The sequence below is a fragment of the Taudactylus pleione genome, unplaced genomic scaffold (genome assembly GCF_031769625.1).
Source record: "Taudactylus pleione unplaced genomic scaffold, aTauple2 ptg000522l, whole genome shotgun sequence".
NCBI classification, from domain to species: domain Eukaryota; kingdom Metazoa; phylum Chordata; class Amphibia; order Anura; family Myobatrachidae; genus Taudactylus; species Taudactylus pleione.
Window position 1 is genome coordinate 201,577 of NW_028284924.1, and position 16,009 is coordinate 217,585.

General features: G+C 52.3%; 1 protein-coding gene across 1 annotated transcript in view; it reads right to left on the reverse strand.

Moving 5' to 3' along the window:
- PTK7 (protein tyrosine kinase 7 (inactive)) overlaps positions 1–16,009 on the reverse strand; it is a 79,561-nt gene that overhangs the window by 3,878 nt on the left and 59,674 nt on the right. Inside the window, exon 19 of the mRNA XM_088450693.1 lies at positions 15,685–15,863. Within this exon, the coding sequence (XP_088306819.1) occupies positions 15,685–15,863 (179 nt within the window). The remainder of the gene's footprint in view (positions 1–15,684; positions 15,864–16,009) is intronic.

Consider the following 16,009-nt stretch of genomic DNA (forward strand, 5'->3'; position numbering starts at 1 on the left):
GCCCTCCTCATCGGCGGTTCTTTTTCACAGGTCTAACAGCCTCTTGCCAAAAGATTGGCCTTAAAAGGGGCAGTAAACTGTTGTTAGCCATCGTCCCGGTTCTGATGGACAGAGAATCCAAGGAGCTTTACTCCAACCTATTTGTAGGACCAAAGCCGGAAGGCTTGGTATGACCCATCCTAAACCTAAAAGTCTCAAATGTTCATTTGCGGTCTAAGAAATGTAATCTCTTATCAGTGATCGTCAGCATGGAGTTAGAAACATTTCTGGTATACATGGACATTCAGGATGCCTCTTTACACATTCCCATATGGGAACCACATCAATCCTATCTTCAGTTCACAATTCGGTAAGCCCACTTCCAATTCTTGGCCCTTACCCTTCGGCTTCTCCGACGGCTAACTAGTCTTTACCAAGGTAATGGTGGCTCACCTTCGGTCATCGGAAGTGACAATCGTCCTCTACCTCAACAATCTCCCGATAAAGGCCCCCTCCTCCTCGGAGACTCTTATCTCTAATGTACAGCTAACACATCAGACGATCATTGTCATGGCTGGATTGTGAATTTCAAAAAGTCCAATCTGATTCGAGCTTGGAGACTGCAGTTCCTTGGAATGTAGTTAGACACAATTTTACAGAGAATATTTCTTCCACAAGACAGGATTGTAGAGCTTCAGTCATGGATACGACTGATTCTCAAGAAAAAAAAAAAAAGAAAAAAAAAGTGATCTCTGTCCACTTTTTTTTCCAAATCAAATGCTACCTGGATATATTAATATTTATTCAAACCCATATTAAATCTGTACCTTAAGGCACATTTATGACTTGGAGACGAAGCCCCGTGTGTTGCACGGACTGTTATGCCTATGCATGCATCTCCTGGGGAAACTTGTGTTCCCTTTTGATGCAGTTCCATTGGGCAGGCTCCACTCCCAGGATTTTCAATTGGACCCGTTCTCCAAGCAAATAGGACGAGTCCCAACTTCATCTGACTACTTATTCATCTGTCCCCTCAGGCCTGCTGGTCCCTCCTTTGGTGGTTGGATGCCAAACATCTCATTGCTGGTCACCTGTTCACCATATGATTGGACATTGGTCACTAGAGACGCCAGTCTCAGAGGCTGGGGAGCAGTAGTCTTCCGGTATCAGTTCTAAGGTATCTGGTGATGCTACCCATAAATGTCCTGGAACTCAGGGCAACTCAATGCATTGGCATCTCATGAAGGTCCAGTCAGATACCATGGTGGTGGCGTATAGCAATCACCAAGAGGGCATAAAGAGTGCTTGGTCATAAGTGATATGGCACGAATATTCTGGTGGGCAGAAAAGCACCTTCCCCGCCATATCAGTGGTGTTCATTCCCTGTGTTGAAAATTAAGAGGCAGATTACCTCACCGCGGCGAGTGATCCCTTCACCCGGACATTTTCCAGACCTTGGTAACGAGATGGGGTCTTCCAGATGTTGATCTTATAGCGTCTCGTCTCAACTACAAGGTTCCCTTTTATCGTACCAGAACAAGAGCCCCGGGCAGCTCTGGCTGCAGGCGCTATGTCACATCATCCAATTTATATGTTCCCTCTGGTTACGCTTCTTCCTCGGGTTCTAAAATGCATAAAGTGGGAGTAGGCGACTGTAATCCTCGTGGCTCTAGAATGGTCACAATGAGAGTGGCACCCAGACCCTTTGATAGACACCCCATGGCCTCTTCCACTTTGTCCAGACCTGTTACAAGGACCATTCGTACATTCAGCCTTACCTCAGCTACATTTAACAGGGATTTTGAGAGCAAAGAGTATAACCATGCTACAGACTCGTAAGCCAAGCATAATCGTCGCATCTTGCGGACTTATGTGACCTACTGTGAGAAGAATGAGTTTCCTCCTCCTTCCTATTATATTTCCCAACTTCAGGAAGGTCTGGATGCAGATTTATGCCTAGGATCATTAGAAGTGCAGGTGTCTGAATTATCCACTTTTTTCCAGCGTCGTTCGGCCTTGCTACCAACACTACAGATGTTTATGCAGTGGGTACTTCATTTGCAAACCCTGTTTTTTTTCCGTGGGACTTGAATCTTGTCTTTTTCCAATTGGCTCGGTTTGAACCGCTGGACTCAATCGAGTTAAAGTACTTGACTTGGATGACGGTCTTCCTCCTGGCCATTAACTTGGACACCCTCATGATGGATGCAAGTGTTTGTCATATTATTCTCCCTATCTGGTCTTTCATGACGACTGGGCGGTGCTGCGTACCGATCCTTTTTTCCAGTCGTCCCGAATCTTGCATAAATCAACAAATTGTGGCTACAGCACTTCCCAGTGGAGATTCTTCCTCCACTCATTCCTTATATGTGGTATGAGCTCCTCGGTATTACGTGGCCTGGAATTCAGCCTTACACAAGATGGATTACTTGTTTGTCATTTATGATGCCCACAAGCAGGGTTAGCCGGCTTCGAAACAAAGTGTGGTTATTCTACAAGTTTATGTTGCTGGTGGACATCCTGTGCCCTCCAGGGTGTTTGCTCATTCCATTTGGTTGGTGGACACCTCTTGGGCTATGCGTCATGGGGCTTCTTCTGCTCAACTGTGTTGGAATGCCACCTCGTCTTCCGTGCACAGCTCTGTAAAATTCTACCATTTGGACATGTGTCCAAGGAGGCTAGTTTTGGGCACAGGGTGTTTTGTGCAGCCGTAGCACGCGCCCTCTCGTGCGGACTGCTTTGGGACATTGCCAGTACAACTCCAGTGTCCCCCAGTGGATGGAGAAAATAGGATGCTGATGGGTGGTGTTATAGGAGAATTCTCCCAACCCCCTCCTTTCTCTCTTCTGCAACTGCAAACCCAGTAAAAACCAGTTCTCACACATTATCAGCTTTTGAATAGAGATCACTACCCCCATTTCCTATATCAAGTTACAACCAGACTCTTATGAGTGAATGAACTCAGACTGTAAGCACATGTGTTGAGACTACTGCCCGAACAACATCTAAGCCAGGCCTGTGATCTCCAAGAACATAAGTATCAATCCTTATAATTGTATTGTTTTTGTGTGTAATTGAATATATTGTTTTGTAGTTAATTGAAGCAGGGATATATATATATGTACTGTGTAATCCTACTTTGATAAACTAATATTATACAGAGAACTGTGGGTGTTTTACGTTATTTCATGTGGTGATAGGACTTATAAAGATTTATGCAAGGAACAGTATAAAGGAATTAAAAGGGAGTATAAGTATCCCTTATCAGGTGAGATATACGAGTAGATATATATATAAAAAAAAAAAAAAAAAAACAGGAGATATGGTAAGAACTTACCTTTGTTATCTCCGTTTCTACGAAGTCCTTAGGGTCCACAGGGATACCTTGGGGTATAGGTCTTGGCTCCACAGCCATGGGCACCACAGAGTTAAAGATGCCCTCCCAGGATGCACTGGGCCCCCTCCTATACCCCGCCCCCAGGCCAAGGCACCTCAGTTTTAGTATCAAGCCATAGGCCGGGAGTGAGGAAAAAGGAAGAAGAAAGTCTGGAACACACAAGATTCACATTCTCTTAGAAAAGGGAGACAGAAAACTGGTGACCAGAACAACACCCTACGGAAGCACAGGGCGTCAGGACGGGCGCCCTGTGGACCCTAAGGACTTAGTAGAAACGGAGATAACAAAGGTAAGTTCTTACCATATCTCCTGTTTTCTACCTCAGGGTCCTTAGGGATCCACAGGGATACCTTGGGGATGTCCCAAAGCAGTGTCCTTCAAGGGAGGGGACACTCCTGTGCCGAGAGGAGAATCCGCCGCCCGAAGGAAGCACCCTGAGAAGCAAATGTGTCAAAGGCGTAATGCTTGACGAAAGTATGGACAGAGGACCACGTGGCCGCCTTACAAAGCTGAAGAGCTGAGGCGCCACGTCGAGCTGCCCACGAAGGTCCCACAGAGCTTTCACAGAGGGTGGCACTGGGAGTCCCTCGTGAGTGTATGACTCAGAGATCGCCATGCAGATCCAGCGTGCCAAATTCTGTTTATTGGCAGGCCAACCCCTCTTATGAAATCCATATAGGACGAACAAAGAGTCCGATTTTCTCAAAGAACTGGTACGGTCCACGTAAATCCGCAGAGCCCGTACCACATCCAAATAAAGCCTCACCAGCTGAGAGATCAGATGAATTAAAGGCTGGGACCACAATTTCCTCGTTAATGTGGAAACTAGACACTACTTTAGGCAGGAATTCGGGACGGGTACGAAGTACCGCCCTGTCCGAATGAAAAATTAGAAATGGAGGACGACACGAAAGAGCCCCCAAATCCGACACCCTTCTGGCTGAAGCAATAGCCAGAAGGAACACTGTTTTTGCCGTAAGCCATTTCAGATCCACAGAACCCAGAGGTTCAAATGGAGGATCCTGTAGCGCCTTCAGGACCACAGCCAGATCCCATGGAGCTACCGGATGGACATAGGGAGGCTGGATGCGAAGGACACCCTGCATAAAGGTACGGATATCAGGCCGCGTGGCAATCCTTCGTTGAAACAAAACCGACAGGGCAGAATCATGCACCTGTCGTAGACCTAAATTCAAGCCTGCCTGAAGGAAAGCCAACACTCTCGATATTCTAAACTCGCGAGGATCGTACGCTTTAGGGCGACACCACTCAAAATAGGTATGCCACACCCTGTGGTAAATTCTAGCTGAAGCCGGCTTACGAGCATGTAACATGGTATTGACCACCGCTCTAGAGAAACCCTTGGACCTCAAGAGGGAAGCCTCAAGAGCCACGCCGTCAAAGATAGCCGACTCAGGTCTGGGTAGAGACAAGGACCCTGAGACAATAGGTCCGGCCTCTGAGGTAACAGCCAAGGAGTGTCGATGGATAGACACTGGAGATCCGAGTACCAACTCCTTCAGGGCCACGCAGGGGCCACCAGCAGGATCTTGCCTCCTTCCTGCCTGAACTTTCGAATTACTCGAGGCAGCAGGGAGAATGGAGGAAACAGGTACGCGAATTGGAAGTTCCACCGTGCCGACAGAGCGTCCACCAGGAGAGCTCCCGTGTCTCTTGTTCGGGATCCGTACGCCCACAGCTTGCGGTTGTGTCTGGAGGCCATGAGGTCTATTTCGGGAAGATCCCACTTGTCCACCAGGAGTTGGAACACCTCCTGGTGAAGAGACCATTCCCCCGGGTGTACATCGTGGCGGCTGAGGAAGTCCGCCTCCCAGTTCAGCACACCCGGAATGAAGACGGCCGAAATGGCCGGCAGATTGCCTTCTGCCCAAGTCAGAATGCGGGACACCTCCTTTAGAGCCGCTTGGCTTCGAGATCCTCCCTGACGATTTAGGTAAGCCACCGTGGTGGCGTTGTCTGACTGAACCTGCACAGGTTTCCCTAGCAGGAACGGTCTTGCATGTTGCAGCGACCTGAACACTGCTCGAATTTCCAATATATTGATTGGCAGGTTCGATTCCTCCGACGTCCACCGGCCCTGGAAGACATGTGGGCCTGTCACAGCGCCCCAGCCCCAAAGGCAAGCATCCGTTGTTAGAAGGACCCAATCCGAAATCCAAAACGGACGTCCCCTGCTGAGATGAAACTTTTTTAACCACCAAGTCAAAGACAGGCGCACTTCCGGAGTGAGCCTGATCATCTGCGTCTTTATTCGACGGGGATTTCTGTCCCATCTGGACAGGATCAACATTTGTAGAGTCCTGGAGTGGAACTGGGCATACTCCACCATGTCGAACGTTGACACCATGGATCCCAGTAACTTCATCGCCGAGAGAAGAGACACTCGGCGACTGCTTAGAACATTGCGTATCTTGGACTGCAACAGGGCTATCTTTTCCTCCGTCAAAAAGATCCTCTGTTGCTGAGAGTCCAACAATGCCCCGAGATGGACCATTTTCTGAGAAGGAATTAGAGAGGACTTCTTCCAATTCACTATCCAGCCGTGAGCCTGCAATACCGATATTGTCAGTTGTAGATGGCTGCAAAGGACTTGTGGCGACCCTGCCAACAACAGAAGGTCGTCCAAGTAAGGTAACAGGCGAACTCCCTGCAACCGCAGGTGTGCCGCCATGACCGCCATTACTTTGTGAACACCCGAGGAGCCGTGGAAAGCCCAAACGGTAGGGCCTGAAACTGGTAATGGAGGTCCAACACTGTAAAACAAGAGATATGGTAAGAACTTACCTTTGTTATCTCTGTTTCTACAAAGTCCATAGGGTCCACAGGGTTGACCTTGGGGTTATAGCTGGAACAGGATCCATGGGCACCACACAGTTAAGCTTTTAGCTCCCAGGATGCACTTGGGTCCTCCTCTATACCCCGCCCCCGAGCCACAGGCACCTCAGTTGGTAAGCAGCCTAGGCCGGAGGAGAATATGGAACAGAGAGAAGGAAGACTGGAACACACAAGAAACCATACTCACAGCAATGGGAGACGGAAAACCGGTGACCACCCACACAGCCCATTTGAAGCCAGGTGTGTCAGGGCGGGCGCCCTGTGGACCCTATGGACTTCGTAGAAACAGAGATCACAAAGGTAAGTTCTTACCATATCTCTTGTTTTCTACTTCAGGGTCCATAGGGGGTCCACAGGGTTGACCTTGGGGATGTCCCAAAGCAGTTCAACTAAGGGCGGGGACACTCCTGTGCTGAAAGAAGCACCCGGTGCCCAAAGGATGCATCCTGAGAGGCGAAGGTGTCAAACGCATAGAACCTCAAAAACGTTTGAATTGAAGACCAAGTGGCCGCCTTACACAGCTGAACAGCAGAAGCTCCACGTCTAGCAGCCCAAGAGGGACCCACAGAACGAGTGGAATGAGCCTTAACAGAGGCTGGCACAGGTAAACCCTCCTGTGCATAAGCCTCACAAATAACGGAACGAAGCCAACGGGCTAACGTTTGTTTGTTGGCAGGCCAACCCCTCTTGTGAAAACCAAAGAGGATAAACAAGGAATCAGACTTCCTAACCAAAGCCGTCCGGTCCACATAGATTCTAAGCGCCCGGACCACATCTAAGGAAGTCTCACCAGCTGAAATATCAGGGGACTGAAAAGCTGGCACAACAAGTTCCTGATTAATGTGGAACTTCGAGACCACTTTGGGCAAAAACTCAGGACGAGTGGGGAGCACCGCTCTGTCCTGGTGAAAAATCAGGAAAGGAGGGCGACAGGAAAGCGCCCCCAATTCAGACACCCTCCAGGCCGAAGCAATTGCCAGGAGAAAAACGGTCTTAAATGTCAGCCACTTGAGCTCCACCGACTCAAGAGGCTCAAACGGAGGACCCTGCAGGACCCGTAGAACCACCGCCAAGTCCCAAGGAGCCACAGGAGGCACAAAGGGAGGCTGGATCCTGAGAACACCTTGGAAAAAGGTGTGAACGTCCGGCAGCATTGCAATCCGCCGTTGAAACCACACAGACAAGGCGGAAACCTGAACCTTCAGAGATGCAAGACGTAAGCCGAGGTCCAATCCTGATTGAAGAAATTCCAAGACCCTAGAAACTCGGAACACCTGAGAATCATAATTTCTGGACTCACACCACTGAAAGTAAGTGTGCCACACTCTGTGATAAATCCGTGCTGAAGCAGGCTTGCGTGCCCTGAGCATGGTACCAATAACCGAACTGGAGAAGCCCCGAGACCTCAAGACGGCTGTCTCAAGAGCCACGCCGTCAAAGACAGCCGACCCAGATCCGGGTAAAGACAGGGCCCTTGAGACAACAGGTCCCGATGCTGAGGAAGAAGGTACGGAGCGTCGATGGAGAGGCTCCTGAGATCGGAGTACCAAGGACGTCTGGGCCACGCCGGAGCTACCAGCACTAGCGTGCCGCCGTCCTGCTTGAATTTCCGCAGAACCCGAGGAAGTAGGGATATCGGAGGAAACAGATACGCCAGGTGAAACGTCCATTGCACCGACAGCGCGTCCACCAGACTTGCGCCTGCGTCTCTTGTCCTTGACCCGTAAACAGGCAACTTGTGATTGTGACGGGAGGCCATCAAGTCCAGCTCCGGCAGTTCCCACCTGTCCACGAGTAGCTGAAACACCTCTGGGTGAAGCGACCATTCCCCGGGATGCACGTCGTGACGGCTGAGGAAGTCCGCTTCCCAATTGAGGACTCCAGGGATGAAGACCGCCGAGATCGCTGGAATGTGACCATCCGCCCAAGTCAGGATGCGAGACACCTCCGACATCGCTGCCCGACTGCGAGTTCCTCCTTGGTGGTTGATATACGCCACCGTGGTGGCGTTGTCGGACTGCACCTGTACCGCCCTTCCGTGAAGAGCGGGGCCGGACGACTGCAGGGCCCTGTATACAGCCCTCAGTTCCAGGATGTTGATGGGAAGAAGAGTTTCTTCCGCAGACCAACGACCCTGGAGAGACAATGAGCCGGTCACTGCCCCCCAACCCCGGAGACTGGCATCCGTCGTGAGCAGGACCCAGTCCGGGATCCAAAAGGGGCGCCCCTCGACCAGATGAGCTGTCTGAAGCCACCAAGCCAAAGATTGCCGAACGTCCGGAGACAACACCAGCACCTGAGAGCGGATCCGGTGAGGTAACCCGTTCCATTCCGATAGAATCAGCCCCTGCAGGGGCCGGGAATGGAACTGGGCAAATTCCACCATGTCGAATGTCGACACCATGGACCCCAGAACTCTCATAGCCGAATGGACCGACAGGCGGCAACTGCTCAGGCAACTGCGTATCCGCAGCTGTAGGGAGGCGACCTTCTCCGGAGTCAGGAAGATCCTTTGCTGACGCGAATCCAGCAGGGCTCCAAATGAACCATCCGCTGTGATGGAATCAGGGAGGACTTTTTCCAATTTATCAACCACCCGTGTGCTTGCAGGCAAGCGATCGTCAGGTGGAGATGTAGAAGCAGTACCTCTGGGGAGCTCGCCAGCAACAGGAGGTCGTCCAGATACGGCAGCAGCCGTACATTCTGGTTCCGAAGATGTGCGGCCATGACCGCCATAATCTTCGTGAACACCCTCGGCGCCGTGGAGAGACCAAACGGTAGCGCTCGGAACTGATAGTGGTGTTGAAGGATAGCGAACCTCAGATACCGCTGGTGCGAAGGTGCTATCGGAACATGGAGGTAGGCGTCCTGGATATCCAGGGACACCATGTAATCCCCCGGTTCCATCGCCAGAATGATGGAACGTAACGTCTCCATCCTGAACTTGGGAACCCTGAGGAATTTGTTCAGAGACTTCAAGTTGAGGATAGGGCGATGAGAACCATTGGGTTTCTGCACCAGAAACAGAGACGAATAATACCCCGTCCCTCGTTGTGATTGAGGAACGGGAACAATGACCCCTGCTTTCAGCAAGGACTCTATAGCCTCCTGAATCCGTAACGCCTTGGTCTTGTCCTGAGAAGGACTTGTGCAGAAAAACTGGTGGGGTGGTCTGTACCGAAAAGACAGGGCGTACCCCTGGGAGACCACTTCTCGAACCCAGGCATCCGTGGTGGTATTGTGCCAGCACTGGGCAAATAGAAGAAGTCAGCCTCCCACTCTGAGGTCCCCCAGAGGGAGGCCCGTCCCATCAGGCCGCAGGTTTATCTTCCTGCTTGGAAGAAGGGCGCCGTGCACTCCAGGCTTGCTTCTTGGGCTTAGAGGCAGTCTTACTCGCAGATTGTCTTGGGAAGGACTGACCTTTCGCCTTCCCCTGAACCCGAAAGGAACGAAAAGCCGAACTCCGAACCTTAGCAGGCAGTGCCGCCGAAGGGAGGAAGGCTGACTTGGATTTAGCCAGGGTATCCACAATTTTGTCCAAGTCCGGACCAAATAGTAATTCCCCATTGAAAGGTAAGGCCTCCAGGCCCTTCTTTGAATCAGAGTCCGCTCTCCAGGACCGCAACCATAAGGATCGGCGGGCAGACACCGCTGCAGCCGATACCCGCAAAGTCAGCAGACTAGCATCTAAAGAAGCTTCTCCAATGTAAGAAGCAGCGTCCCTCATCTGTCCCAACAACGCCCGCTGGACATCCGGAGCGTCATCCGAGAAGGTATCTTCCAATGCATTGGCCCACCCCTCAATGGCCTTGGCCACCCAGGAGATGGCCATGGACGGTCGGGCCACCGCCCCGGAGAGGGAGTAAATAGACTTTAAACAAGTCTCAACTTTCCTGTCCGTGGGATCCTTCAGCGAGGATATCGACGGTAATGGTAAAGTAGCGCCCCGAGTTAAACGGGTGACATGGGAATCCACCGCCGGTGGAGTTTCCCATTTTTTACAATGTGCCTCAGGGAAGGGATAATTAGAAGCCAACCGCTTCTGAGGAAGGAATCTCTTCCTGGGCGCCTGCCAAGCTACCGCCATATGATCCGTCAACTGATCCGACAGGGGAAACACCGCAGAAGCCACCCTAGTTTTTTTGAAACTAGGAAACTTCGACTTAGGAACCGGTGCCTCATCCTCTATAAGAAGAATAGCTCGCACCGCCCTAACCAGTGCTCGCACATTAATGGACGACTTGGTATCCATTTCCTGGACCGAGGCGTCCGAGTCAGTGTCATCAGGGACCTCCCCATCATCTGAGGAACCCTCTGAGTCAGATACCTGAGCAGCCCGTGCCATGAGTGAGCGTTTTGAAACCCTAGAAGGCATGTCAGTCTGCAACATTGACTGAAAAACCGAGGAAGCGGCCGCCAAATTTTGTACGGAGTTGGAAAGCACATCCACCCAGGGTGGAGGAGTCACCATAGGGGCCTGAAAAGGTACCACAGGCTGCTGCGGCACAGGGGAAGCCTGTATATACATAGGCAACCCCGCATAGGGACCCACCGATTGAGACCCAGGAGGACTCCGCAATAACTGCGGGACACCCGGGGAATGGGGGATGGTCGGCTGGGGTAACGCCCTAGTAGGGAGAGCAGTCGGGACTGATAGACGGTCCGCAATAGACACCAGCACTTGAGAAAACATCGCCCACGGTGGTTCCTGCATCAGAGAAGGTCTGGATGGGCCAGGAGCCACCTGGCATCGACTACACAGACCATCCTGTGACAAATCCTCCCTATCCACTCCTGCAGAACAGCGTCCGCAGGAGGCCAACATCGGAGCCACTGAGCGCTCAACCTCCTCGTCTGACATGACAGAATATATTATATATCTGGCACCAGGGTAGAAGTAAAACGCACTCACCGGTGTGCTGAACAACAGCCCACAATATGGCACTGAGTAGCACACAACTGTATGTGACGAACCTCACAAATACGTGATCTATATAAGTGAGGTCAGTAGAAACGCCCCTCCCCCACACACCTGTAGGGCTTGTAGGAGAAGTAAAGGGATAGGTATAAGCTGACAGCAAGCGGAAAATAAGCACAGACAGGCAGCACTAGCAAAAGTCACATACCATGCAGAAGTAATACTCACTGCACCTTTACACTACAATCAACCTGCCCAGATTCAGTGTCTGGGAGGGCTATAGTGCTGTGTACGCTGTCCTTAATCAGGGGAGAGGTACACAGGGGGACCGGTCCGCATGCTCCCTGAGAGATCTGCGCTGCCACTGTGAGAAAATGGCCGCTGGAGACCTCAGAGGAGGAGTGGCCGAAGAGTCTGCAGCTCAGCGACGCCAGACTGCGTGCTGAAAGGCGCGCTGAGCTGAGGGGAGGAGCCGCTGACAGGGAAGGCTTCCTCCCCTGGCTGGCCATAACCCCAGGGATGCTGGCTTCCCGCTTGCCCCTTTATCCCTGGTGGTCTAGTGGTCCCACGGGTTATGGGGGGGGCCCGCCGCCACTGCCAGCAGCCTCCGGTCTGTCCCCAGGACCGGAGGCTAAAGGACTGCATTTAAGGCATTCCGCGCGCCGCCGCTAGCCAGCGACACGCAGCTCACCTGCATCCCCGGCGACTCCGGCAGCAGTCCTGGGAGGTAGACAGAGTCCGGCTAGTACGGACTCTGCCCTCCCGCCGCGATCCCCAGGTCAGTACTGGCGTCGCGGCGCCAGTCGGGGATCAGAGCGGCAGCGTGGGCGTCTGTACAGACAGCCCTTCGCTGCCGTCTGTAGTAAAAGAAACTAAAATAAATAAATAAATAAAAAAGCTTCTGGGGGCTGCTCCTGCAGCCCCCCTGCGCGGTGACCGACTCCGGCCGGGCACCAGCTTACACTGAGGTGCCTGTGGCTCGGGGGCGGGGTATAGAGGAGGACCCAAGTGCATCCTGGGAGCTAAAAGCTTAACTGTGTGGTGCCCATGGATCCTGTTCCAGCTATAACCCCAAGGTCAACCCTGTGGACCCCCTATGGACCCTGAAGTAGAAATCTGAGGTAACGCTGATGAACCCTGGCAATGGGGATATGCAGGTAAGCATCCTGAATATCCAGGGACACCATAAAATCCCCAGGCTGCATAGCTAAAACAATAGAACGCAGAGTCTCCATCCGGAACCGAGGGACCCTTAAAAACTTGTTCAGGGACTTGAGGTTGAGTATAGGTCGGTATGATCCATTTGGTTTTTGAACCAGAAAAAGGTTGGAGTAATATCCGGTCCCTCTCAGGGATAACGGAACAGGTTCTATTACTCCCATTTGAAGAATAGAACGCACCGACTCTTGGATCGCTAGAGCCTTCGTTGGATCTGAAGGACCTGCTGTTATAAAGAACTGATGAGGAGGTCTTCTGCGGAAGGAGAGGGCATATCCTTGAGATACTACCTCCCGTACCCAAGTGTCTGTGGTGGTTTTGAACCAACACTGGGCGTATTGCAGAAGTCGGCCTCCCACCCTGGGATCCCCCAAGGGGAGGCCCAACCCGTCAGGCTGAGGGTTTGTCGCCCGGCTTGGCAGCTGAAAGTCTGGTACTCTAAGCTTGCTTCTTGGTCTTAGTGGTCTTTTTGGGACCTGAAGGTCTCGGAAAGGACTGAACCCTAGATTTTCCCGGAGGGCGATAGGGCCGAAAGGACGGATTTTTAGACCCAGACGGAGTCGGGGCTGAGGGTAGACACGCAGATTTGGCAGCCGCCAATGTGTCTACTATTTTGTCCAAGGCTGGTCCAAACAGGACCTGCCCATTGTAGGGTAAGCATTCCAAGCCTTTCTTGGATTCAGCGTCCGCCCTCCACGAACGTAACCACAAGGAGCGTCGAGCGGCCACAGCCGCCGCAGAAATCCTAGAAGTAAGCAGGCTCAAATCCAAAGCTGCCTCGTTAATGTACGTAGCGGAATCCCGAAGGTTACCCACTAACATAACCTGTTCGCTGGTACCCTCAGAAGCGAATGATGCCTCCAAAGCGTCCGCCCACCTTTCCATAGCCTGGGCCACCCAGCAGACAGCCATAGCTGGTCTAGATGCTCCTCCAGCAAGGGAATAGATGGACTTAAGACACACCTCCACCTTACGGTCTGTAGTATCCGTCAGAGAAGACATAGACGGCATAGGTAAAGTTGCGCTCTTTACTAAGCGCGTAACGTGAGACTCCCATTTAGTGAAGTAATCTTCCACAAAGGGATAAGTACGTGCCAGACGCTTGTGAGGTTGAAATCTTTATCCTGGAGATTTCCAGGCCTCCTCCATGTGATCAACTAGCTGACCAGATAGAGGGAAAACTGCTGCAGCTCCTTTAACCTCTTTAAAATAAGCATGAGTAGGCGCTGCAGGTAAGTTGTCGTCAGTAATTACCATGGCCGCACGGACTGCCCGTATGAGGCCTGGAATGTAAATGCTAGACTTGGCCTCTGTTTGAGGAGTGTCAGTGTCCGAAAAATCTACAATTTCGCCCTCATCAGACGACCCGTCATCCTCCTCATCCTGAGCAGATGGATATGACAATAGCGGTCTTTTAGCAGGTCTGGATTGATCCTGCTGAGTGCTCCGCACCCCAGAATCAGCCAAACCTGGGTCAGCCTGATTAAGGACCTGTTGCGGGGGGCACTGCATTACTATCGGTCCCGGAACTCTCAGAACAGGAGGCGGGACTACCGCCTGCTGTGCAAACCCCAATTGTGGAAACGTAGGAGGGGCTGTAAGCCTATTTACAAGAACAGTCAGGGCTTGTGCAAAACAAGCCCAAGGTGGTTCCTGAGAGGTGCTGGGTACAGCAGAGGTACCGGGGATGGCCAAACATGCAGCACATAACCCATCCTGGAGTACCGCCCCCTCCGCCACACCTGCTTTACACCTGCTTTACATCTGGAGCAGGAAATTAGGAGAGGTGCTCCTCTAACAGAGTCCTCACTGGACATAGTGGTATGTGACACTCCTCTCACAGAAATAAATCATAAACTGTGAGGTAAATTCCCACCCTGACAGTACTGGCACTGAGAGGGCTGGTCAGGAGAAAGAAATAGGGATAGCTAAAATAGCTGACAGGAGAAAGATCAGGCACACAGCGCTAGCATAAGTCACATACAATGCAGAAACCCTGCACTAAGTGCACTATCACTTATACAGACCTACAGCCTGGCAGTGATAGCGCTACATACGCTGACCTTTACTGGAGGAGAGGTATGCAAGGGGCACCCCAGGCTCCGCACCGTCACCACAGCATCACATAAAATGGCTGACGGAGGATGAAGGGGCGGGCTTGGGGAGGATCACTGCCTCAGCCCGCCAAAGCCTTAATGTAAGGCGCCGACAGCAGTGATGGGGAGGAGCCTCCTGTGCGCTACAGGGAAGGCATCCTCCCCTGGCAGGCCATTAACCCCCCGGGATGCTGGAGCGTGTTCCGCAACGCTCCAGCCCCGTATCCCTGGTGGTCTAGTGGAGAGCGCAGGCATCCGCCTGGCTCCACTATACTGCCGTCCCCAGGGAGCCCCCAGCCCTGGGGACGCCGGACTGTGATTCAGCGGGCGCCTACCGCAGACGCCCGCTGCTTACCTTTGCTGCCCCCCGTACATCCGGCCACAGTCCCAGGCCCCCAGAGGTTCCGCTAGCAGGAACCCCCAAGAGCCCGCCGAGCTCCCCGGATCACTACCGGTGGTCGGCGCCGGCGGGGGTGTCGGAGCGGTAGCATGGACGTCCGCTGGACAGTCCTATGCTACCTCTCTTAGATGATCTTCAGGGGCTGTTATACACAGCCCCCCTCTGCGATGACCGGCTCCCGGCCGGGCACCTACTGAAACTGAGGTGCCTTGGCCTGGGGGCAGGGTATAGGAGGGGGGCCAGTGCATCCTGGGAGGACATCTTTAACTCTGTGGTGCCCATGGCTGTGGAGCCAAGACCTATACCCCAAGGTATCCCTGTGGACCCTGAGGTAGAAATCTATATTTTCTATATATGCAGTGCAGAAATAGGATCGCCTTTTTATACCCCCAGCTAGCAGGAAGAGGCTGGAGGAGGTTGCCGTGGCAACAGAGGGGCCAGCCAGGTGGGCTCAGCCCAGCGGAGGCTAGAGGCTTACCTCCCGGCAGCCATCGCAGGCTTCTCCGATACACTCACATTCGATGCAAGTGTGTCAGGAAAAGCCCAGCTTGGCATGGTCGCATCAGGCAACTGGTTAAAATGGCAGAAGGGAGCCCCACCCCCATCAAGGTGATACAGGCAGAAGGTACTCCCATCCCCTGCAGGGTAACACAGACAGAAGGAAGCCCCACCCCATGCAAGGTGACACATGCAGAAGATAGCCCCAGCCCCCCTGCAGGGAGACAGACAAAATAGTTACGAGTTATGAACCCTAGGGTGGTAAAGACAGAGTGACAAAGTAGGAAATGGCAAGCATGGCAATGAAAATAGAGTTACGTACCGTTAAGCACTTCATCATCGGGCATGGCTGTATAGGGCAGCTCCCCCAGAGAAAAGACCTCCCACATTAACACCCCAAAGGACCAGACATCAGATTTAGTGGAGAAGTCATCATCTTGCACAGCCTCAGGAGGCATCCAGCGTAAAGGCACCCAGGCTTGGCGGAGGTGGTAGTATTCACTGTAATACAAGTGGACCAAGAAAATTCAGAGTACTCCGCACCCATAGGACAGTCTCCCATTGTGCACTCTGATGCTTTGGGGGGCCCCTTTATTACCTAGGAGGGGGTTTAGAAGAGCCCCAGTGTTAATCATATCCTGGAAACA